The sequence below is a fragment of the Podarcis liolepis genome (assembly GCF_965112155.1).
Source record: "Podarcis liolepis genome assembly, chromosome: 10".
Taxonomy (NCBI): Eukaryota; Metazoa; Chordata; class Lepidosauria; order Squamata; family Lacertidae; genus Podarcis; species Podarcis liolepis.
Genome location: NC_139562.1, coordinates 54,221,665 through 54,248,029, shown reverse-complemented (window position 1 = coordinate 54,248,029; position 26,365 = coordinate 54,221,665). Strand labels below are relative to the sequence as shown.

At 45.3% G+C, this 26,365-nt stretch overlaps 1 protein-coding gene across 3 annotated transcripts in view; it reads right to left on the bottom strand.

Moving 5' to 3' along the window:
- Positions 1 to 26,365, bottom strand: part of CAV1 (caveolin 1) — a 31,705-nt gene extending 5,340 nt beyond the window's left edge. Inside the window, exons 1-2 of one of the 3 annotated variants that reach the window (XM_083463807.1) lie at positions 25,748 to 26,365; positions 23,630 to 23,800 (exon numbers count right to left, since the gene is read on the bottom strand). In XM_083463807.1, coding sequence (XP_083319933.1) covers positions 23,630 to 23,800; positions 25,748 to 25,777 — 201 coding nt within the window. In that variant the 5' untranslated portion in view covers positions 25,778 to 26,365. Of the gene's footprint in view, positions 1 to 23,629; positions 23,801 to 25,009; positions 25,327 to 25,384 lie in introns of those variants that run through there. The other 2 variants (XM_083463808.1, XM_083463809.1) reach the window with 2 other exon arrangements.

The following is a 26,365-nucleotide window of genomic DNA, read 5'->3' as shown; positions in this document are numbered from 1 at the left end:
TTTCCCTAAACAGGGCTGCCTTAAGACGTCTTCTAAAAGTCTGGTAGTTGTTGTTCTCTTTAACATCTGGTAGGAGGGCATTCCACAGGGCGGGTGCCACTACCAAGAAGGCCCTCTGCCTGGTTCCCTGTAACTTGGCTTCTTGCAGGGAGGGAACTGCCAGAAGGCCCTTGGAGCTGGACCTCAGTGTCCAGGTAGAACGGTGGGGGTGGAGACGCTCCTTCATCTCTCCCATCTGCCATCCAGGAAAGTAAAAGGCATCATCACCACCCAAGGACACAGGCCAGCCAGGGCAGGCATAGGCAAACTCGGCCCTCCAGACATTTTGGGACTACAACTCCCATCATCCCTGACCACTGGTCCTGTTAGCTAGGGATGATGGGAGTTGTAGTCCCAAAGCATCTGGAGGGCCGAGTTTGCCTATGCCTCAGCCAGGCCAAAGCACTCAAGGAGGGCACAGAAGAGAGGCAGTGAGGGGCATGGCCCAAAGAAAGGAGATGCAGCCTAAGGAGAATCCCAAGACTCAGAGCAAGTAGCCTAGAAGACTACATCTGGCCCTTGGACCTGAGATTCCTCACCCCGGCAGTATTGGATTCAATACAAACAGCTTGTGGCATGCTGTAAGTGTTCAAAGTATATGTGCATTTGATAGTTCCAGTGCTTTTTTTTCCTAAAAAAAATGTTTAGGAGTACTCTCATTTTCCTACTCATATTGAAATACTGCCTCTCGATGAGGCCAAACTTATATTTACAAAATGTTTGGGGGTATGCGTACCCCTGCGTCGCCCCAGAAAAAAGCACTGGATAGTTCATTTCATTTATTGTAGTAGTAGGCTGTGTATACACTATGCGGTTGAAGCGCATTAGAGGCACATTCTTTCCCTCAAAGAATTGGGGCACTGTAGTATGTTAAGAGTTGCTGGGAACTGTAACTCTGTGAGGGGTAAACTACAGTTCCCAGAATTCTTTGAGGGAAACTGTGTGCTTTGCATGTCCTTTAAAGGTGTGGTATGTACATAGCCCCAGTGTATTCTGTCATGAAATGGCTGTTGTTCTGGTCCTTTCAAACTTCAGGGTCCAGCTTACTTGCAAGTTACATGTAGTTTGGCCACTAGGAAGATCTACCCTTTGAGGGGTTCTTGAGTCCTTTTTTCTAACCAAGAAAAGAAAAAAAGGTATCCAAAGGACTACATATTTCAGAAATGCCAAAATATCTACAGAGTCTGTCATAACATTTCTTTCTGCGAGAAAATTCACAGAAACATCTTGAAACAAAATAGCTCATCCACATATCGCACGAACGCATCTTTTGATATAATCCACAGCACAGGATATTTATTGCCGCCAAAATAACCAAATAGGGGAAGTACGTCAAGAAAAAGAAAACACAGAGGCTCAGATCCACTGAACTGTGCATGGATTCAGAGAAAACATGCAGGCTTTTCTGCCTCCTTTCCATTGAGGCTCCAACACACACACGCCAAAAAAATAAAATAAAAATTTAATGACCCCCTGCTATGCAGGAATCTTTCACCCAACATGGGGCTTGAACCCACAACCCTGAAATGAAGAGTCTCATGCTCTACCATCTGAGCTAAAGGCATGTTCACAGCAGCTGAGGTCAGAAAGCAGGGCTTTCAGACCTCAGAGTTCCAGAAAGCTTCTGCTGGGGATCTTCCTATTTCCCCAAAACAGCCCTGGAAGGAGCTGAATAGCAGTTCTGTGGTAAATGCAGCTTACATGTCCTAGACAATTATTTACCTCCCTTATCGCTTACCTTTCAACAAACATGGCAATCTAGAATAAACCTTGATATCCCACCTGTTATTCTGAAACAGGATTCTATCGCTAACAGAATGGTAATGATTTCTTCTGAGCATTACAGACTTCAAGACATTTGATGAATAGGCTTTGTGGGAATGCAACCTGATTTCTCCCCAATAAGCAGATTCAACAATAAAGACTCAAAAGTCTGTATAAACTTGGTTGATGTCCACAGTGGTTAGTCTTGAAGGTGTGAACCATACCCGCTACTACATGTAGCAGCGACAAATCTAGTAGACAAATCCATCACTATGTTAGGCCACTTCTGAAATATTGTGTGTGTTGCATTTGTATGAGAGTGTGCGAATGTGTGTGAAGGCAGAGTTAGTGCCAGTGGCAAGCTTTAAAAAAACAAAAATTCAGTTTGTACACTGCAGAATAAATGTGTGCAATAAATTTAGTCACGGTGATGATATATTCGAGGGGTTGAGGACCTATGGAAGGGTATTGTAGGCTAAGACTCATTCTAGGTTCATGTGTTGACCTCAGTAAAAATGCTGATTATTATTACTAAGCGCTGGGATGAGGTCCTGCAAAAAGCCTCCTCTTTCAAAGCATTTTATGCTATCGTAATGACATCTTAACTCATCTAGAGGGACAAAGCCAATGCAGTTAGTCAGGTCCCCCCTCTCACCCCAATACTGTACATCATGATATCATTCCATGATGGCCGTGCTGAAGAAAGCTTGATGGACCTGTCATCAAATCCTTAATGCATATGGTAGGTCACTGTTTTTGGCATCAGTTTAGATAAGTGGTGTCAAACTGCAGGCAATGATCTAGTTCAGTTCTCTACCATCCAAAGCAGAACAGAGCATTTCAGTCAAAACAGCTGGATGGGTCAAAGACATGAGAGTAGTAAAAAGAAGCTTCTGTTCTCATCCTGAAGCAAAGTTCTTAACCCGAGGTACTATTTCTGGGTTAGCGGAGTCTGTAACCTGAAGCGTATGTAACCTAAAGCATCTGTAACCCAAGGTACCACTGTATTGTGTTCCCAGGCACAGAAGTATTAAATACTTAGTTCCTTTATATACCATGTAGTTCATGGTGTGTGTGTGTGTGTGTGTGTGTGTGTGTGTGTGTGTGTGTATTTCAACCGTTTTTAAGATTATGTCTGTTAATTGCCTTGGGGCATATATGTGGAAGGCAATTCTAAATTCTAATTCTAACAATGACAACAACAACAACAACAACATGTCTGAGTCCTATTCCTTATCTAGTTCTTTAACCACCACTCCAGAGAAATGGCATATACTTCTGCTTGGTCGTTTTTGAGTTCCATTTCCAATCAATTTTCCAAGTAGCTATTAAAAACTTAATAGCTGCTTAATTGCATGCTGCTCATGCTCAGAGGTAGGCAGACACCTGTTCCTTAATAGTACATGTACACAGGGGAATTTGTTGATTCTACAGCTTCCAGGAAATGTCGCGGAATGAGCACAACTCATTTGAAATGCTGTTTTGCACGTGTCTCTTCCATCCCATTTCTGCATTAGTCTGTGATCTTTTTTTTTGAAAAGTCCATATAAAAATCTACATGCATATCAATGTATGCATTACTGAACATGTTTTATTCTTAAAATAAACTTATGAATGCCTTTTGGTGATTCTTCAAGCTGAGAACTGTACCGCAAAACCTCAAGAAGTGTGAAATTCGAATGTGTTCCAGTTTGTGCATTCATCCAGAGGGTGCAAATCAAGTTGGTCAGCTTGAAAATGTGGAGAAAATGAAGCTCTCTCTCTCCTCACTCTAAATTGACCAAGGTAAACAACAACAACATACTCCATAAAAACCTTTTGCTGGGGTCAAGGTTTTTAAACGGTATGATCATCTCTTCTTCATCCACAACCCATTTCCTGATCTCAATACTGGTTGGCTTCCTACCATTCAATTTGGTAGTGCCACTTGTACAACAGCTTTTGTTCACGTTTGTTATAAGAAATATTAAAGCTTAGTTTTGCATATGGGCCCATTGCTCAAATGACTGAGTGTGTGTGTGTGGTTTTTTTTTTTAATGAATAAATATGCAGCACAATCCTAAAATTGTTCTATTGGAAGCAAAACCCTCTGATCTTAATAGAACTTTCTCCTGTAGAAGTGTGTTTAGGACTGCAGCCAAAATAAAGGCCTCTGAGTCTTGGGGGGGGGGGGGAAGATCCACCAGAAAGCTGCAGAAGTTTAAGGAAAGTTTGAATTTTTGTTGAAGACCAACAGGCCTATGCATTATAAAGTGAAAAGGGAAGGTATGTCAAAGAGAGGAATATTTCGATGCTGGGAATTCTTGCGCAGTTGCAATTAGTCATGCTCTCTTGAATTCAGCTGTAGTCTTCAAGGTGTTGGGATTTAGAAATCTTTGTAAAATATACAGAGTGGTGCCCTTGCAATGTAATTAAGTAGCAATCCTTACTGGGATTTCTGAAGTAAAATCCCAAAGGAAAAAGGGTGTGTCCTGCCTCTCTACCACACTGCTATTGCTCCTAGCGGTTAGGTTCTAGATATTACTACCAAGCTTGCTATGCAAGTTTACTCCTGCTGCAATTTCCCCTTTCTAAGTAAGTAGAGGAGCCTTAGCCTTTTTGGAAGTTGGATGGAGAAAAGATAAATAGCCTCCCTGGGTTCTGGGTGGGTGGAGGAAATTAATCCTTCTTAAAGCTCCAATCCTATATACCTGGGATTAAGCCCCTCTGCCCCGAATGGGCCTTACTCCTGAGTAGATGTGTACAGGAGTGCACTGTTAAATGTTTGCAAAATATTATCTTCCACCATGCCATCATGATTAATCTTAGTTTCAGAGGAAATAAGGTAAAGGTAAAGAGACCCCAGACCATTAGGTCCAGTCGTGGCCGATTCTGGGGTTGGGGCGCTCATCTCGCTTTATTGGCTGAGGGAGCCGGCGTACAGCTTCCGGGTCATGTGGCCAGCATGACTAAGCTGCTTTTGGCGAATCAGAGCAGTGCACAGAAATGCTGTTTACCTTCCCGCCAGAGCGGTACCTATTTATCTACTTGCACTTTGACGTGCTTTCGAACTGCTAGGTGGGCAGGAGCAGGGACCGAGCAACGGGAGCTCACCCCGTCGCGGGGATTCGAACCGCCGACCTTCTGATCGGCAAGCCCTAGGCCCACAGCACCACCCGTGTCCCTTCAGAGAAAGTAGTGCTGATTAAAATTATATTAGGAATCCCTGTTTCACTGAGGTCTCTGATTATCGGTGAATTAATTCATACCGTTTGTTGATGTCTGCCTTTATCTCTAAATTTACATCACAGATGGGGAACATGTGAATCTCCAGAGGTAGATGGACTCTAACTCCCATCAGCCCCAGAAAGCACGGCGAATGGTCAAGGATGACGGGAGTTGTAGTCCAGGAAAAATTCAGTGCTAAAGGTTTCCCCACCCATGGCTTCCATTATAATCACCACCATTCTCTGAATGACTCTGTGTGTGTTTTAAATTCTTCATTGTTAAATAGGACCATCAGAGGATGCTGCTGTTTCTGGAAATAATAAAAATCTGTCATGTTCAAGGGCAAATAATGCATCCTCACATGCTTAATGACCCAAACTGTACGGCTGAAAACAGATAAGATTATTACAATAGGGAAAGATTTTATCACACTCGTGTTCCCATAGAGCTCAGTTTCCTTTTTGAAACAATTCACTTGGAGCAAATATGCATTGCTCATAAAATGACCACAGCTATGAGTCATGGAAGTCTTGTTGCAGGGAACAGGCAGCCAGGGGAGACAGATCAAAATTGGAATGCCACCAGCGAATGGATTCACTTTCCTTAAAAGGGGAGAAGTGGGTTGGGGGGCTTTTTCTTAGGCTCTGTGATTATATTATAATTACAAAGCCATTAAGGATCATTTGGAGAACCTTGTAAATTAAGCCTGAACTGAGAGGAAACAAAGAGCCTTACCACGAGGTGCCAAAAGCTACAGAGATTGTGGAGCAAGTACTGGAATGAGCCTGGTTTTTTTCTGAACAGAGATTTCCCCCTTCCTTTGGAACATACACATAACCAGCAGACATCCGGATGTTCAACTTATCAAAGGAACGCTGCAGATGGAGAACCACAACAGGTCAACACCCACATACAGTGGTGCCCCGCAAGACAAATGCCTCACAAGACGAAAAACTCGCTAGACGAAAGGGTTTTGTGGTTTTTGAGCTGCTTCGCAAGACGAATTTCCCTATGGGCTTTTTGCAAGTTTGTTTCCTTTTTCTTAACACCGTTAATACAGTTGTGACTTGACTTTGAGGAGCAACTCATAGAACGCGGTGTGGTAGCCTTTTTTGAGGTTTTTGGCGATTTTTGAAGCTTTTCCAAAACTTTTCCGACACCGTACTTCGCAAGACGAAAAATTCGCTAGACGAAAAAACTCGCGGAACGAATTAATTTCATCTTGCGAGGCACCACTGTATCTACGAAAGGTATCAAGTGCAGGAGAAGAATGTGGGATTGATTTTGGACCGAAGCATCTGCAGAGGGAAAAGCAACCAGAGATCCAGTGGATCTGTGTTGTCTCGCAACCACACAATTGAGGTACAGTGGTACCTTGGGTTAAGTACTTAATTCGTTCCAGAGGTCTGTACTTAACCTGAAACTGTTCTTAACCTGAAGCACCACTTTAGCTAATGGGGCCTCCTGCTGCCACCGCACGACCAGAGCAAGATTTCTGTTCTCATCCTGAAGCAAAGTTCTTAACCTGAAGCACTATTTCTGGGTTAGCGGAGTCTGTAACCTGAAGCTTATATAACCTAAAGTGTATGTAACCCGAGGTACCACTGTATTTTGGCAAGGCGAATGCTAGCTGCAGCTGATGGGAGTTGTAATCCCGACTTATCAATCTATCGTTTCATTTGTATGCCGCCTTTCCAAAGTTAAAGCCATGCTTGAGGTGGCTTACAACATAAAAAAAATTACATCCCGGCCAATGTCAAAGTAGTCAGAATAACAAATAAACAAAATATCAAGAAGGGACATCCCAAATCCAGGATTCTTGTCCAACAGCCTCAGCTTTTCTAGCTGGAGTCGTTCAGGGCCCCAACCCCTCAGGCCAGGTGGAAAACGGCCTGCAAAGCAGGGAGCAGGTCTTCCAGGACTCACAGCCAAGATGGAGGGCATTCGTTTGGCAAGGCTGACTTGCCTACACTTTAGGATAAATGCAGAGTATGCAGCTTCACCACGTTTATTTTTTTATTAAAAGAATAGTTAAGTGCAGCTTTTTATTCAGGCTGCAGTGCAGTTTAACTCTTTCCTCCTCAGCTTCAATATGGATGAAAATGGTGCTAATGGATGCACTAGGGTCAATTTTCGTTGGGATCACACTTGGGGAGGGGAGGGTTAAATCTACATTTCCCTGCATCCTGGAGTCTCATGCTTAGTATTAAATGTGGGGTCAGGAACCTGATGAAGCCGCACACTGCACATTTAAAGTAGCGTGTAGTTAGCTAAATATTTAATCCCGCATGCTGGTTTCCCCCAACATAGGTGCAGCATGTGGCTGGGGTTGATGGGAGATGTAGTCGAAAAACTCTGGCGTGAACTAGGCTGGGGAAGACTGACCTACTCAAGACATCAAAGAGCACTTTCCCTTATGGTCATTTGCAAAAAAAGGTCTTCTTTCATTTGAAGAAGGGGGTGTGATATCTGACTTAAAAGAAGGTGCAGCCAAATTGCATTTTGTCATAGGCTGCCTTCGCACCACACATTTAAAGCTCTCCAAATAACCCGGGACTGTAGTTTGTTAAGGGTGAGGGAAATTGTAGATCTACAGTTCCCAGGATTCTTTGGCATGTGCATGTGCTTGAAATGCACGCTGCATAAAGGGACATTTACTGTATTTTTCGCTCTATAACACGCACCCGACCATAACATGCACATAGTTTTTAGAGGAGGAAAATCTGTAGGCATGCCACCTGTAGGCATTTCCTCCATAACACGCACAGACATTTCCCCTTACTTTCTAGGAGGAAAAAAGTGAGTGTTATGGTGCAAAAAATACGGTATAACTTCAGCTCCGTTGCTGTCCTTTATAAATCCTAGCGTATGCATTTGACAGGCACAGACCAACCAAAGAATGCAGCACTTTCACCTTTAGCTGTGATGGAATCTTTCCTCCTTCCTATTTTGAGAAGCTGAACTTATCAGCCAGCACTTTGCTGAAAACTAAGAAAGCGCGCTAGATATAAACAAAGCTTTGGGCCATATTTATCTTTCATGTAATTCATCCGAAACCCATGAACCCTACATCCTAGAAGATATTAGTCTCTCAAGTGAGGTCTAGAGTTTAAAGCCATTAACAGAAATGTCCTGGAAGGTAGAAGGTCCTGAGAACTTTGAGGTTAGCAAGTTTATCTCTGTTTCAGTGGCATCGGACAAAAAATGCAGTCATGTGTTCTTGTTTTAGCCATGCACAAATAAAGTCCAAATGCAGAATTCTCTTGTGTATTGTTTCTGTACCCATTTTCATTCACAGAACATCCATAAACTAGGAAGGCACATGCTCCTTCAATGTAACATGGTATGTACAGCGAAATATTTGGAGAGGTGCTTGCATTTGGGATCACACCTGCTATCCTGACTTAAAGGTAAAGGGACCCCTGATCATTAGGTCCAGTCGTGGCCGACTCAGGGGTTGCAGTGCTCATCTCGCTTTACTGGCCGAGGGAGCCGGCGTACAGCTTCCGGGTCATGTGGCCAGCATGACTAAGCCGCTTCTGGTGAACCAGAGCAGCGTACAGAAACGCCATTTACCTTCCCGCCGGAGTGGTACCTATTTATCTACTTGCACTTTGTGCTTTCGAACTGCTAGGTTGGCAGGAACAGGGACCGAGCAACAGGAGCTCACCCTGTCGCGGGGATTCGAACCGCTGAGCTTCTGATCGGCAAGTCCTAGGCTCTGTTGTTTAACCCACAGCGCCACCCGCATCCCTATCCTGACTTACAGCTGTGCAAACAGACTCTACGTACTATGTGAGTGGTGACCTCGCTTTTTGATTGGTCCCAGATCACACATGCAGACCTCATAAAACTTTCCTTTAGGCATGTTCCCTTCCATGCATGGATAGAATGTGTGAAAAGGGAGCAGATTGCATCCACTGCCTCAATGGACACGCATAGACCCTCACTGTCTCTTTCCATTATGCGGGGAAATTCCTCCTCTCCCACTCAATCAGTGCATGGAAAAGAATATGAGAAGAGGGCCAAGGTCCTTTGAAAACATTTATTTATTTATCTACAGCAAGTCTGCAACTTACACACATTGAATTCGTGCGCATTCAGCTTTACGGACTTGGCAAATATTTTTTAAAAATTAAAAAGGGGGCGGAAGCCAGGGGGAGGGGGGGAAAGATGGGTAATCCCACCTGCCGCTGCACCCAATATGTTTTGGCTATAAAGTGGTACCTTGGGTTACATATGCTTCAGGTTACAGACACCACTAACCCATGTTTTGGCTATACTGTACTCTATTTTGGCTTTAGGCGTGATCCCCGGAACGTAACCCCTGTGTAGGTTGAAGGCTTGCTGCATTTATTTAGTTATTTATTGCATTTATAGCCCACCTTTCTTCTCCAAGGAGTTCAAGGTGGCGTACATGGTTCTCCTGCTCCTCATTTAATCCACACAAGAACCCTGCGAGCTACGCTGGGCTGAGAGGCAATGCCTGGCCCAAGGTCACCCAGTGAGCTTCATGGCTGAGTGGGGATTTGAACACGGGTCTCCCAGGTCCTAGTCCAACACTCTAACCACCACGCCACACTGGCAAGTGAGGAGCAGGGGGAAGGAAACTAGTGCATGACTATATATGCCATGTTGAGAGAACAGGACTATATAGGATGCCCTCAATCTAGTTTGCCTATGTGTGCTGAAAATTCTATGGTGAGCAAACTGGAATCTGCGGGAATAGCTGCAACCTCCCCAAGCCAATCAGGGATGCCTATTCTTCTGACCTTCCCAGCAGCCTCTACTCTGAGCACAACTCTCTGACAATCTTTGTCCATTCCCTCTTGTATACTCAGAGCAGAAGCATGCATACAGGAAGTGGAACGGTGGTCTGGCTTTTTACCAATACTGGTGGCAGGTGCTTTCATGCTGGAATTCAAGACACAGCCCAGGCATTAAATGTTGCTTTCCAGACTCCAATACTGAAGCTGGATCTGGATGTTATGCTGTAGTGGGAAAACCAGATGTGTGAGCACACCAACCTACTTTCTGGGCTTCTGGCATAATGTCTAAAGGGGTGTGTGGCATATACTCCCCTTGGACAGAAATATGGGTACCATATGCTTCGACAGATGGATGTCAACAAGCCATTTTTGGAGACTGTCCTGGGTGGGCCATTGGCCTTGCCCAATAAATTGCTGTTTTGACTTTTATGCACATGGTTTACACGTAGCTATAGCAAGCAAACATTTTCCTACGGGGTTATGACTCATGGGCATGGGCAGTGAAGTGAAAACCAGTACATAAGGGTTCAATTATGCTGAAAAAACCGAGGCATAAACAAAATTAGTCCTTGATGCTAATCAACATCGCTGCTGGTTCATTCCTTGAGGAACAATTCTTAACGTCCAAGATAGATAAAATTCTCACTTTTCTATCAGGGTGCCAAAGTAAAACAAGCAGCCCACAGATATTACCAATCTGGCCTCTGCATCAATCAATGAGTCAGCAGAGCTAAGGTGATTTTAGGAATCCTTGGATTTATGAAAGCTAAAAAGACAAATAGAAATATATTGTAATATGGCCTGTGAACTGAAGCTCCAAATCTATGTCTGGACATTAGTAAATCACCTGATTTTTAAAATATATGTGAGAACCTTGAAAACCGACATGCACACATGCAATGCCCTAAAGCACTTTTTTGGGTGGAAATTGTGTGTTCAGAGAATGCACACTCCCCTCTCTGCCTCTGCTCCACGCCCTCTTTAAGTGCATTTGCCTGGCTGGAATCGGTCTGGTCAATTTGCCGAGCTACACCTTCCTGCATCTACTTCTGGTCCAACCCTCTACTGCTATCTTGGAATTCGGCCTTCTGTTTGGCTCCACTCTGCACTTGTGCCTGGTGCTCTGGTCTTTGTCTGGCTGGCCTGTCTCTAGCCTTTCCGGTCCTTGCCTGTTGGTGCCAGAAACTGGCCACAGCCGCAGCCTGTGTCAGAGTTAGGCCAAGGCCTGATACAGGGAAACTGAGATGTTGGTGGATTTTGAAAACAATCTTCAAAACCTGTCATGAGGCGATGGCTCTGTGTGCGATGGAGAAGTGCCAATAGAGGATGTGCAAATGATTTCTGTATGTGTCCAGGCTCCAGGGCCTTGTGGTAACCTGACTCTGGATAGCTCAGCTGGTTAGAGCGTGGTGCTGAGAACGACAAGGTTGCAGGTTCGATCCCCGTATGAGATGGCTGCATATTCCCGCATTGCAGGAAGGTCTCTTTGAATTCTACAATTCTATGTTGCAGGGGGTTGGACTAGATGACCCTCAAGGTCCCTCCAATTCTACAATTCCATGATCCAGGGCCTATAAAGCCAAGTGCAGCGCCTTTTCCCTTTTAGGTGATGCATGCAATTCTTACAGGATAACAGAGCACTTTGCCTGCTAGGGGTGTGTCCACCGATTGCATTTCAAGCACGGGCTAGCCTACCTCACAGGGTCATTGTGATGGTAAAATGGGGGTAGAGAGAATGAGAAACAGTGGGGGCCAGCAGGGCTGCACACGTGGGGTTGTGTTGCTTTCTGGGCTTCCCAGCACTGTGTGTCACTGCTATTTAATGAGAGGCAGAAGGGGAAGGCAGCAGGGAGCCAATGGAGGTGCAGTGGGAAAGTCATTCCTTGCTGAGCGCCCTGCTCTGCCTTTCAGTAAAATAGCACACGGTGTTAGGAAGCTAGAAGGGCAACACAACCCCACCTGCTGCTACTGTGTACACTGCCTCAAGCTACTTAAATCTCTGCTAACTCCTGCAGAGATAAGGTCTGCATTCCAATCCCTGCGACAGGGTGAGCTCCCGTTGCTCAGTCCCAGCTCCTGCCAACCTAGCAGTTCAAAAGCACGTCAAAGTGCAAGTAGATAAATAGGTACTGCTCCGGGGGGAAGGTAAACGCCGTTTCCATGAGCTACTCTGGTTTGCCAGAAGCGGCTTAGTCATGCTGGCCACATGACCCGGACGCTGTATGCCGGCTCCCTTGGCCAGTAAAGCGAGATGAGAGCCGCAACCCCAGAGTCATCCGCGACTGGACCTAACGGTCAGGGGTCCCTTTACCTTTATTGAGAAGAGAAGCTGCAATTATCTCACATACCCTATACCAGGGGTCTGCAACCTTTAAGACAAAAAGAGCCACTTGGACCCGTTTCCGAAGGGAAATAAACCTGGGAGCTGCAAAACCATTGCGGCATTTAAAGCATGCGCGCCGCTGCCCTCCGATCTGACAGCGGGCGGGAAGGTGACGTCGGGACGGTGCGTGACTAACGCACGCACCGCCCCCATGCGACGTCACAGCCAGTACAGCGCCCGCCACAGTGGGCACACAATACGCCTCCTCCCCTCGCTAGTATCCGCCCCGGAGCCACGGCAAAGGTGTAAAAGAGCCACATGCGGCTCCGGAGCCGCGGGTTGCAGACCCCTGCCCTATACTGAGCAAGGGAGTGTGAAAGGGGATTCAGTTCAACAATTTCTGCTTATGTTCTATTTCTCAGCCATCCTTACAGGCTTCTTAAAGCATTCCCCCTAAAAACAGGAGAAAACCAGTAGCGTAGCATGGCTTGCCAGTGCCTGGGGCTGAGCGGAGGGGGTGGGTAGGAGGGAGGTAAACGGATGGAGTACACGTGCGCATTCAGTTGCCTTACGGCATCCGCATCACCCAGGAGATCGCAGCTGCAGAGATAAGAAAAGAAGAGTTGCCACATTGCCTGGAGATGTTGCTTCTTGGTTTGCATGGAGAAGCCGTTTTCAACAGAACCCAGCAATGGAAGCATGCAGCTATATTAAGGCAGCACCGGGTGTTGAAATTTTGTGCCCCCTAACGCTTTTGCACCCAGGGCAACTGCTCCTGTGGCCCCTTCCCACACTACACAGCTGATTATCAACACTGGAAGGTCACACCCAACAACCATAATTCCAACATGGCAATAGCAATCATCATAAGCCAATGCTAAACTGCAAGGTCTAAAGTCTTCTTGGAAATGGTTAATTGTAATAATTGCTGTTATACAGACAGAAACTGTTGTTTCAGCTTAGGTATCCACTTTGCTTTCGGACATTTTAAGTCATCACAAATAAACACAAATTCCAAATCTGCCTGGATGTGCAAATAATGCAACGCTCTCAGATGCCAACATACCTATTGGGTATGTGGATCTCCAGACGAAGAATCTGGAATATGTTTAATCCTGATGCGAGTTGAATTCCACACTGCTGAAATAGCTGCTTAAGTGGATGGCTCAAATAATTAGCTGCACTTGAGAAACATGTTTTTGATCGTCGGTATCCATGTGTGAAGTCTGGTGTGGGCCTTGGAGCCTGATGCCTGGAGCCAGACCCTCCAAGTATCTCTATTTCCAGGGACGTCCCTGATTTAGAGAAGCCATCCCAGTTTCTGATTTGATCCAGGAATGTCCCACTTTTCCTTAGGATGTCCCTACTTTCATTGGAGAAATGTTGGAGGTATGGAGTTATCCAACCCCTGAGCCATCTGAAGGCAATCCTGTACAGGGAAGTTTTTCAATGTTTAATGTTTTATTATGTTTTTATATATGTTGGTATCTGCCCAGAGTGGCTGGGGCAACCCAGTAAGATGCGTGGGGTATAAATAGTAAACTTATTGTTACGGAATGGGACGTCCCTATTTTTTTGGGAGAAATGTTGGAGGGTGTGCTCACCTAACTTCCTTGTAAGTACAACACAGGGTTGCAGCCTAAGTTTATGAAAACAAACACAACCCAAAACACGCAGAAACAAAGTTAAGCACCAAGTTGCAGGCAACCGTGAGTAGGAGTTGCCGGAGGGAAAGCACACAAGGGCCTCTTTCACTTTGCCCCATCGTTTTAGGAGGCTGGCATAATCTAGAGCTGGCTGTGATTAGGGATACGAAGAGGCAACAAGCGTCCGGGGCTACATTTAATGATTCAGAGAAAGGCCATGTGTGGGAGTAGGGAGAGGCTGTGCTTGGGGAAGGAACAAGAAAGCATTGGAAAAGCAGAGAGACTATGGCATAAATCCTAATATATATAAACGGTGCACATAAACTCTGCAGGCGTTAGCAGATTCTTTGTACATGTAAGGATGTGTAGCCACTGTTACCAGAGTCTTGGAGTAGCAAAGGATTTTGCAGTTCCTCCCTATCCCCTAGATACACACCCTTTATGTGCTGTGCTGTGCTTTTATTGTACAATACTTTATTCTGTTTTTTTATGTTCTCCATCCTCAGGTGTTGGGTCAGATCATGCCTGTTTTAAATTTCTGCTTTTAAAATGCAAATTTCAAGCCTTTTCACTGACACTGGGGGTTATAATCAAAGGGCAAAAACAGGAGAATAAGTGAGTATTTATTCTGCTGATATCTAAAGCAACTTGCATGTCTTCTGGGAACTATATATTATGATTTTGTAAGGAACGTAAAAAGGCAAAGGAAACTAAGGCTTTAATCCTGTCCACGGTTACTTGGGAGTAAGTTCCTTGAACCCAATAGAGCTTACTTATGAATAGGCTAGATATGTGTAGGATTGCAATTTACAGTAGGTTGTAAGAAAAAAATCTGCCCCCCCCCCCAAAATCTATGATTGGGCATCCATTCCACACATCCATTCTTACGAACAACTAAAATGCCGCAAAACAGGGAGCTCAGTTGGACAGAGCATGGTGCTGATGATGCCAAGGCTGCAGGTTCGATCCCCAAATGGGACAGCTGCATATTCCTTCATTGCAGGGGGTTGGACTAGATGATCTGCCACTGTATTCTGCTCTGGTCAGACCTCACCTGGAGTACTGTGTCCAGTTCTGGGCACCACAATTCAAGAAGGACACTGACAAACTGGAACGTGTCCAGAGGAGGGCAACCAAAATAGTCAAAGGCCTGGAAACGCTGCCTTATGAGGAACGGCTAAGGGAGCTGGGCATGTTTAGCCTGGAGAAGAGGAGGTTAAGGGGTGATATGATAGCCATGTTCAAATATATAAAAGGATGTCACATAGAGGAGGGAGAAAGGTTGTTTTCTGCTGCTCCAGAGAAGCGGACACGGAGCAATGGATCCAAACTACAAGAAAGAAGATTCCACCTAAACATTAGGAAGAACTTTCTGACAGTAAGAGCTGTTCGACAGTGGAATTTGCTGCCAAGGAATGTGGTGGAGTCTCCTTCTTTGGAGGTCTTTAAGCAGAGGCTTGACAACCATGTCAGGAGTGCTCTGATGGTGTTTCCTACTTGGCAGGGGGTTGGACTCGATGGCCCTTGTGGTCTCTTCCAACTCTATGATTCTATGATCTTCAGGGTCCCCTCCAACTCTACAATGCTATGAATCATTTTAAGTTCTGCAGAAGTTCCAGAGATATCAGAAAATTGCCCACTATTTTGTAACATTTTGGTTGGTCCTAATAATGGAATTCTCCGACGATGGATATTGGAATGACTTTTTTTTTTTTGTAAAAAAAGAAAATTTTCAGGTCTGGCTTAGTCTTCAAAAACAAACTGGTCAGAAGGTAAAACTGTAGTCTGTACCACTTCAGACTGCAGTGTATATGCGTACATGTTTCAGGAGTTCTTTCTCTGTATATGCGAAACAGCATGTCAGGGATAAGGTTATTCAAAGATCCTTCCCAGCTGCTATTTACTTTGGTATGGGCAGAATTTTCAAATACATGCATATGGGAGAGCACCAGAACCGTGAAGTTCATACTGGACACAATACCCATATGTGCACCACCTGCCCATTAAAATAACACGGTGAACTAAATGTAACTGAAATAGTGAACTAAAGATTTGTGCAACCTATAGAGAGGGTGCAAATCAAGCACATTTGGATGTTTACCTTATTTCACCTAATTTATTTTGCTTATTTACGGGACCGCCTTTCCTGGTATGCCCCTCAGAGGACCTTAAGGTCCATGAATAATCATAGTTTAGAGGCCCTGGGCCCTAAGGAAGCCAGATTATCCTCCACCAGGGCCAGGGCCTTCTCAGTGATGGCTCGAACCTGGTGGAATCCTCTGTCCCATGAGACCAGGGCCCTGCAGGATTTAAATTCCTTCCGCAGGGCCTGTAAGACAGAGCTATTCCCCCTGGCTTTCAATTTGAACTTAGCCTGATCTTTTATTCCCCTTCCTTCCCTTCCTCTCCCCTTTTTATGAAGATTAACCGCTCTGGGATCCCACAGCTAATTCTCTCCTGGTCTCCTCACTGGCCCAAATAGGACTAATTTAGTCAGCTAGCCCCGGTGATCATCTAATGTTTATTGGATGGATTCCCCCCCCCCCCCAAAAAAAATTGATTTTAGAATTCTGAATTTATTGTTATTCACACTTTATACTGCATTTTATACTGTTTTTTGTTGCATCAATTAAGTGTTTTACATTTGTTGTTAGCCACCCTGATCCTGGTTTTCTGAACTGGGAAGGGTGGGGTATAAATAAAAAAAATAGTATTATTATTATTCTATGAGACACGAGGAGGAGCAAGGGGAAATAAAGCCAAACCTCCTAAAAACCCAGGCAATGCCCCCAAATTCAAAGTGGCCAGGGCAGGAGATAGCAGCCTGGAACTTTTGGGCAGCTGCCAGGGCCCCAGAACCATGTTGGAGTCCACTGCCTGTGGGCCATTCTTACAGCCTGGCACTCTGTGGAGCGCCAGGTAGATAGATCTAGCCATCCTTCTATTTCCTTCAATGCCCCTGGGTAGGCATCATTTTAGGGAATTGTAGGTGGATAGAGCCAGCTGCCCAATTCTGCCAGTGCAACCAGCTAAGCCTGCTAAGGCCCACTGACACAGGAAGAGGGCTCTGTGGCTTGATGATGGCGTCCGGCACATTCACAGGCTCACCTAAGGATATAGCTCCCTTCTGGCCCTGGCAGTGGTTACCAAGCTAAAGGAAGCACGATCCTTTCAGAAACTTGTTTGGCTTCCTCTTACTTGCACATATCTCACCTCTGCCTCGAAGCTTATTCGTCTTGAGCTTTGGAACCTCAGGTGCAATAGACTTTTATGTAGCACCTTGCAACGCACATCGTGGGAGCACATCCCCTGCTTTTTATGAGTTACGAGGCATTTTAAAATAAATAAATGCTGAAGCCATTTGATGAACTGCTTACAGAGCAGATTCCTTGTCCCTGGCCTAATCATTTGTCTTCTGTGGTTGGCTTTGCTTTTATGGCGCTGTGTAGGTGTCAGCACGGAGCGAGCGACAAGAAATGCAAAAGCCCTGAACAAATAGCTAAAATGCTCAGAAATGGGGGTGAGTGGGGTAGCAGGGTTCAAAGTTAAAGCAGGGGTGTGACACATGCAAAAACCAGACTTTGAATATTGTTTTTTTTAAAAAAAATAAATAAATTATGGCAATTTAGCCTGGTTGCACTTTTGTATTTTGTGTTAACAGATATGGAAAAATGACTAATCCTAATTTCCATACTATCAGTCGCTAGAACTGCCATTTCACCTGAAGGTCACAACACTGAAAGCTGGAAATGTCCACGTTTTTAACCATTCTGTTTGTATGACCACAGGGTCAGGATCAACACCAGTCATCCTCAAACAGCTGCTCCCCTGGGATACCTGGGCTGGCCCTGGAAGCCACATGCCATTTTAAATTTCCTATACTACACTGCAGAACCAGATACTGCATTGCTCTGGGGCATTGTGGGAAATTTAAAATGGCAGCCAAGGGCCCGGTGATTTAAAAGGGTGCCCACATTTCCAAAGCTCCCTCAAATCTGGAGCCAGCCTTGCACTTAGAGGATGATCGATCTATTTCTAGGATCTTGAATATACACCTTCAGGGTGACCTTATTATTAACACTTCAAGGGCTCCCCTCAGGCTTCCACTGAGATAAATACCCCAGAACCACATAGCAAAAAGAGGACTGTTGGACCTTAATTACTGATACACGTTGGTGCTATGCCCCGAATTGACAATTGTGATGGGATACCATGAGCCATGCTGTGACAGGCCTGAGTAAAGAAGCTGTCGTTTGAAGCAAGAGATCAGCTGTCTACCTTCTCCTTAAATGTTATTTGACGGTCAGTCTGGCCAGGCTGCTCCCTTAAGAGATAATAATATTTGTGATGTATATATTACTTTCTTTTTGTTGGTATGCAGAAGCATGAGTGATTCTCACATCTGCCACACCTGGGGGGAAAAATTGCACCAAGTTAGGCCTACCCAGAACTCCACATTCCAGGAAACCAGGGCAGTAGCCACAGAAAGGCCTGTATGGACCTGCTCTCCTCAGAAATATTCCAAGCTCTTGATAGTTCAGCTTATCTCTTTCCCACACACCAAGTCTCTAGCACTTTCACTTTGTGGTGATATAAGGGAAAATGTAAAGACAGTAACTAGTGGCTCACAAAGAAAGAATTGTTGCTTCCATGTCTTAGTGGTCTTCCTAGTTAACCCGACAGGATAAATGACATGTGCTAGGTCCTCGTTTCCAAATGTTATAATAAAATTGCATTATTTTATTAGTGTTTAATACAAGTAACTCGTTTTATACATTTAAGGCTATCTGTAGGGATATTCTTCTGGTTGCAATTATATCATCCCTTGGTTCCCCACCCTGTGGTTCTCAGTACCATATTTCTAGCTAGAGGCGTGAAGGGAACCTATGTCAAATAAACAGGGCTACAAACTCAGGATTAGCTTTGTGCACTGGAAAACAGAACTTGATTTATTCATTTCTAGGCCAAGTACCATAAAGGTTTGGAAATATGGCCACCCTGTAACTTTCAGGAAACACTGGTCAACACAAACAGATTATGTGGTAAAACTGTTCCTAGGCATCATATCTGTTGAAATGGACTCTAGTCCACACACGTTTATGGCACAATAGCTTTGCTAATCTTAAAGGTGCCACAAGTCTCTTGGTTGTTACTTCAAGAGTGTTTCATTTCAGAGTAGAGGTAGATGCTGATACATCTGGATGAGTGAGTCTTCCCACAAATATACATGAATCAGTAAATTAATTTTGTGGAAGAATGGTTTGAAGTCTAGCCACTTCCCTGACATGCTCATTTTCTGCATTCAGGATTGAGTTTTTGTTTTGTTTTGTAGAGCAAGGACAATTCACACACACAGCTTCTCTGTTCGGCCTGTTGTTCATACAGACCAGCCCTCAGCTGGATTCAAGGCTTCAGCACTGCATTACTGCTGCTGTTCCCCAATTGCAGCCGCCTAAAGGACATTTCCCTACAGCAGCAGTTTGAATATGTAACTGCAAAACTAATTGCTGCACGTAAATTATGAAAATAAGAATCTTGAGTTGGGGAAAATATCTTTTGTTTCTGAGAGGGTCCACTATCTGAAGTTGTTCCCCATGTTCTCATTTTCCTTTGGGACGCAGGATATAACTGACATCTTTGATCTCTCCCTTGAGAGATGCTTGCAAACATTTCCTTAAAGATATGTGCTTTTTCCTCATCAGTGATTGGCCTCCTATTCCCAATAGGATCCATCTTTTTTTTTCATTCCGTAATGTTGTTGAGAGCTATCTAGATTCCTTTCAGCCTTGCACATATCACTAATCCTCAGAAGGTTTTGTTGCTTTGGGAACCTCAGCTGATGCTGAAGAATGAGGTAGAAAATATGTTTTTCTCCTCACTCCCCAAACACTCCCCTTCTCAGGCTTATTTTCTCTTCCTAAAAGAGAAAGATTATATTATTTATTCAACCTGTTTTCTTGTGCTTTGTTTTGCATGATTCTTTAACTTTTGCAGGCCAAAGTAGCCTAATAGTGAGAAACCTAAGATATCAAGAGTGTAGTTCTATGCAAGTTTGCTCAGAAGTAAGTCAATGGACTTCTGCCACTGAGCTGTGGCCCTTTCAACACTTTAGATTGAATGATGGGGCTTAGAAAACTTGGAAGGTCTGGTTCTGCAAGCAAACATTCTGTTGCTAATCAGCCTATAGAAAGGAGCTACTTCCTACCTCTACGCCAACAGAATAAACTATTTTTCTCCACAATACCTCCACTGGGCAGGTGGAACCTTACAGATATCTATCTGAGACAGAAAGTGGAGAATCACCCAGCACCTGGGATGGGAACAAGTCCCCCCATCCTAGATGCAAAGGTTTCTTCTCTCACTCAAGAAGCTTCATGATGTAGCACTGCAACATCAGATTGCTTACAATGAGTGAGTTGCAGAAATATGCTTTTCCAGAAGTTCAGCAAAACTTGGACTACAAACCATCCTTGGCCATCACATCTGCAGCATGATGTGCCTCTGCCAAGAATGGATTACATCCATGATTTTCCCTGACCTAGATGGGCCCCGATAGTATTTTCCATTGACCCAGATACATTGGACTAGTATAAATGTGACATTTACAAAATTAACAAGAGATCCAGAAGGGCCTTTGCTCCAATTCACTTAATGACTTCTCCTTTTGGCATTTTTAGTTTGGAAAAAGGATCCCCTGCCCTGCCCCCCTTTTATCTCCATTTGGGTAAGGCAGATTGTCTTTGTGCTCCCTTCTCTGTGAAGAAAGCAATGCTTTTGCAAAAACGATTCTGTGGAAAGTCAGGTCCATATGACAGAATAAGCACACAAGTGAGGCTTGCAACAAAATATTGAAAAGTGCAATTCTCCTGTTTCAGGGTTCCAGCCATGCAGCTATACCCTTTCCAGGAGACTCCATTCCATTTGCCCACCCTCCCAGTTTTCAGTTCCACACCTAAACATCCAACCAGCATTTCATGACCCCTGAACATACTCAGTCATCATTGATTTTGTTTTGGGGGTGTTTTTTTGTCCCCCTGTTTTTGCAATGAGTTTTTAAATTATTTCTTTAAATCTTGGAGTGGGTGTGGTGCCATTTTGGCTACATAAGTGCTAATACTCACCCCTAAAGTTGAGAAATGGAATACAGTGGTACCTCGGGTTAAGTACTTAATTCGTTCTGGAGGTCCGTACTTAACCTGAAACTGTTCTTAACCTGAAGCACCACTTTAGCTAATGGGGCCTCCTGCTGCCGCCGGAGCCCAGTTTCTGTTCTTATCCTGAAGCAAAGTTCTTAACCTGAAGCACTATTTCTGGGTTAGCGGAGTGTGTAACCTGAAGTGTATGTGACCTGAAGCATATGTAACCCGAGGTACCACTGTAAATGATTTCCAACTCCCCCCCCCCTTGTTCATTAACATTGGGCCCTTCAGGGTAAGCCATCGTCTGAAACAAACTATAGGTTAACATGAATGAGCAGCGGGTTGGCCCATTGTTGCTCAAATTATGCTCATCCCTATTCCTCCCTTTTGTGCAGCTGGAAAGCAACAGACCACAGTGCTGGCTTAGCATTATGTACAAATCAGTGTCCATGGCAGATGCTCATGGCTTCTTTGGGAGACATAGCATTAACCCAGAGCTGTGATTTGTTTATTCCTGGCTTAGCAAAGGGAGGAGCAAAGTAGTGTGATTTGAGCACCATGAAAATGAAACCAGCGAGTCTGCACCCCAGTTAAGCCCTCCAATCTTCCCTGAGGCTGCGACATGTTACAATCAATCTCAGACAATATACTCCGTAAGTTTTAATCAATCGATTCACTAATTAACAGCACAATCCTGTGCTTACTCAGAAGAAAGTTCCACTGGGTTCACTCCCAGGTAAATGTGCATAGGACTGCAGCCAAAATCTGCCTACATTTGTATACGGTAAGCAATTGTTCACAGGGTTTTTGTTTTGTTTTTCCGACTATGCCTTTGTGTGCTGTAATACCATCTTAGAACTGACATTCCCTTCTATGTGAGCGAGAAAAGGGAATAGTGTCTCTAAGGGGATGTTTGCCACCTGTAGGTTTTTGTTGTAAGCAATAGTATTTCCCCCCCCCCCAAGCATTTCTTTAAAAAAAAGTTGTCAGATTAAATAAATAACCAAAACATGACAAAATATTGCAGGTTTATTATTCTCTTCTTTCTTCAGCATCCAGTGGCAAATTACGGCCTTCCTCAAAAAACCCCAAAAAAGCTCCTAGCCCCGCCTTCTGAAGCCCAACCCTTGTGGGCAGCCTGATACTTAATGAGAAAAATATACAAACATGTTTTTTTCCTATTTAGCCAGGCAACCTGAAGAAGTTATGTTTTGGGACCAAGTAATACTCTAGCTGTGCATGAAAACAAAGGAGCCAACTCCTAGGGGCCAAGCCCCTTTGACTCCCCCAATACAATATTTTAGGGGGTCAGCCCCCCCCCCCAATTGATGAGCATTGCCATTCAAATGGTGTTTGTGCACCATCAATATTTTACTATTGGCACCCCTGCATGGGAGCAAAACGCACTGCTTATGTTAATAGGCTGACACAGCGGCAGTCATTTTAATATACATTACCCGTCATGCCTAGAAATCAACGCAAACATTGATCAGAAGTGCAGTCCCAAGCAGGTTTACCCAGAAGCAAGTCCCAGCAAGTCCAATGGGACTGAGTCTCTAGTACAGGGCCAGATTTAAGTTTGATGAGGCTCTAAGCTACTGAAGGTAATGGGACCCTTTATATGTCCAGCTGTCCTTCGTCAACAATAAGTTGTCACTGTTTTTTGTGTCGAATAGATAATATGGTAATTTATGGACCTAATAGGCATCTAAAGCCATATAGAAATGAGCAAACCAGTGATATTTTAGGGAGCAGGCTGGCAGGCGGGGCTCATTACTTACATCATAGGAGCCTACACAACACAAAACACTGTTGCTGTATGTAGGTTTTATTTTATTTGTTTTTTTCCTTTAATTTTTTTGGGGGCCCCCAAGAGAGTGGGGCCCTAAGCTATAGTTTGCTTAGCTTATACGTAAATCTGACACTGCTCTAGTATGTGTGTTTAGGATCACAGTCCAAGAGTGCAATCCAATGTGTGTGTAAGGAAGTAAGTAAAGAAGTAAGGGCAATTGTATCTAATGGGGTTTATTCCCAGGCAAGTGTAAACAGGATTGCAGCCTTTTTCCTACAGAGACCTAAACAAATGGCTTTCATGCAAGAGCTGCTGCTGCTGCTCTTTTTCACTTACGAAGGTACTTTGCAATCTATGGCATGTTCACATTCACATTACTGCGAGGCTATGGAAGGGCAGCTGAGTTTAAAAAGCAGGGACTTTTTTAAAAAAAGAAAAAAGCAGGGACTTGTCAGAAGGTACATAATCCCTCCATGAAAAGGGGTGGAGCTTGTACCCAGCTCTTCCATAACTATGTTTATCAAGCCTACCACACTGGAAAAATCCAGTAAATAGCCTCAAATGAAGGCTCCGTTAGAAAGTAAATAGGAAGAAGCTTCCATTTCTGAAACAGGATATGCTTCCTTCATGAGATTTTCTGAACATGCTGTTAATTTATTAAAAGTTTGCAAAGGTACTGTGTGGAGTTCTCAAACATTCTAGCGGACAGAGAATTAAAGTGTTTAGCTAAAAAGCAATCACAAATGTGATCTGTTTCATTAGAAAGCCCCCAGCACCATCTGTTTTTTGGGCTGATTTTCCAAACCAAAACCAGTCCTCCTTCAAGCATCTCATACCAACCAGTCTCATTCTCTCTCCCACCCCCACCCACAGCCCAGCATCTCTTCTGATCAGATTCGGATGGGTTCCCCCCTTTTTTGTGGGTTTGAGAAAAGTTCTGGACTTCCTACCTTGACCACATCGTCGTTGAGATGCTTGGGGTCTCGGTCGACCAGGTCAATCTCTTTGGTGTGAACGTCATGGAACTCCTTCTCGTTCATTTCATCTGCCATGACCTTGTTGTTGGGCTTGTAGATGTTGCCTTGCTCCCTGATGGTGATGGGCGCTGTGTAAAGAAAGTCCTGGAAAGGGAGGGGTGTGGGAAAGCGGTCAGTGAATCCGATGCGACTACTAAGTGAACGGCGCGGTCCTGGGAAGGGGATGCACGTCCAAAAAATCCCACTCGCTCATCGGACGTTCAGAGAGCGGCTGTCTATGCTGCACTGGTCAGGGAGAGCGCGCGGAGCCTGGGGAAACTTCATCCAGCGAATGCCCCAGAGGCTGGCTTTTTAAATGGACAGAAAGTATCTGACACCACACCCCTCGGTACCAGGCAGAGCCGCGACTCCCGCTCGCGCCGCCAGGGGTCCTCTCCTGGCGCGCGCAAGAATTGGGCAGGTTTGCAGCCCGGGAAGGCGCAGCCGCCGCGCCCCTGTTCACGCGCTTGGAGAATTCGCAGCTTGGAATCTCCAAGTTTCCTCTTGCAGGGAGCTCTCCCTTAATAAAGCAAAGGGGGGGGGACTCCTTGCCCCCAACCAATCAGCTGGGACACTTGGCACCTTGCCCGCCTCGCGTTTCACGCGCAAAGGAGTATTTTGCGCCCTTGCGCTGCCTGCCAACCGGCGCGCCACCGCGTAGCCTAATCCCACGCGCGTTTCCATTCGACAGCAAGTTCCAGGAGGCCCGCTCATAAGAAAGAGCGCATAAGATCGCAGCAGCGGCCAGCATTTTCAGTGGCAAATGTGGGCACCCTAGTAAGCACCCCAGGGCACCCCCTGAATGCCCCCAGCAAAAGGAGAAGGGAAGGCAAAGGCGAGACGAGACGGGGATGTAAATGGGACAGAGGACAACTCCCCGCACCGTTGACTAAATAACCCCAACATGTTGGCATGGAAGAGCGCTCCTTGCCTTGGGAGGAAGGCTGGATGGGGAAAAAGCGTCTCCTGCAATGAGGCCAATACGATTTAACACCCCTCGTACTCCGGATCCGTTAATCCAGAACAAATACCTCATCCTTGGGTCCATTCAGGAGTAAACCCTCACATGCGTTAGGATTCATCACTGAATGGACGGGGGAGGAGGACGCAAGACGGTTAAAGGCAGAACTCATCCGCGATAAGTGTTAGTACGGCGCTCTAAAAGTCCCTCTAATCGTGCCTCCCTGGAATGCCACCCATTCAAAGAGTCGCTTGCTTGACAGCCGTCCCTCACTCCGCTTCCTCCTTTTTTTAAAAAATAAAAATAAATAAAAGGACCTTTCTAAAGTTAAGGTGAAAGAGTGCTGTCCCAACCTGACCCACAGCAACCCACAGATTTCTCGAAACCCATTCAAATCTGAATGCTCTTGGCGCAAGTCGGTTGGGTTGCGCCGTCGCCCGAAGACGAGCCGCTTTCGTTTTCAGAAAATCCAAACTCCACGCCACTCTCCAGACTAGCAAACTGCAGCTCCCCTTAAGAAGAAATGCCTTTTGCACACTCCTTACAAGTTTAGCTTTGGAGACGCTCTCCAGTAGATTCCCTCTCCAGCCTTGTGAGAATTAACCGACACCGGGGTGGAGTGGCGGGGAGTGAGAGAGAAACCCCAGTCCTTTCTTTGCACTGGGCAGTGACAGAGAACATATTTGCAAAACACTCCCCCCCCCCAAGGAAAAAACCCAACAACTTACTCTAGAGTTTCCCCTAAGCCTGGGTGGGCGCCACTACAGCCTTGGAAATGCTGCGGGGGAAGCGGTTTAAGCAGGAAGGCTCTCTCTGGGAGCGAAGGGCGCACGGAGGGAGGGGGGGGGAAAGAAAAAACAAGTGCCCGTCCAGGAGATCAGATTACCAACACAACACAGACAAATAACCCCCGATTGCCCTGAAAACAGGCTTTGCAGTTCCAGCTCTGGAAAGGGCTCCACCGTGGAGAGCAGGGAGATAAGGGACGAGCCAAGAGCACTCAAGAGATGGCTGGCGCAAGCAGGTACTCTGTGCCAGGAACGCAAAGCAGCTTCGCGAAAAGAATGAAACATTGCAAAAGCATGCCCTACCTCGGAGTCTACGTATTTGCTCCCAGACATGCTGTCCTGGGCTTGCTCGAGGCTTTGCGGAGGGCGTTACTGACCGGTAATTTAAAAGATCCGACGAAGGAAGATCCGGAATTGTTAGAGGGGAAGAAAAAAAAAACCTACAGCGCACGCACACACACCACAACCCCCCCCCCCAACAACGCACACAAACAGAAGACTGCCGAGTGGGCGGTATCTCTAAGTTAGAGTCCTGGCTGGGCGCCAGGGGTTTGTTCTCTCCGCTGCAGCTCTAGACTTGGAGGACAGGGCTGGTAGATCTCGGCACATCCCCAAGGCTCGAGGAGCAGCGCGGAGTTGGAAAGGGTAAAATCCACACAAACAGGACGCGCGCTCTGCGCTCTGCTGCTAATTTCCCTCCTTTTGGAAAAGCCTCAGGTGATGCTTGTTTCCTTGCCAGTTGCAGCGACCGTAAAAGAACACACATGTGCACGCTTATTCCCTGAGTTATCCGAGGGCAAGCGGTTAGTGTCTGGTTAAAGAAAACGGACGCCGTGTTGACTTTGCGCGTCCGGGTTTTTTGGTTTGGAGAAAGAAGAAGGGCCTTTCCCGCTTCCTTCCAATCGCCGCCTCCCGGTGTCT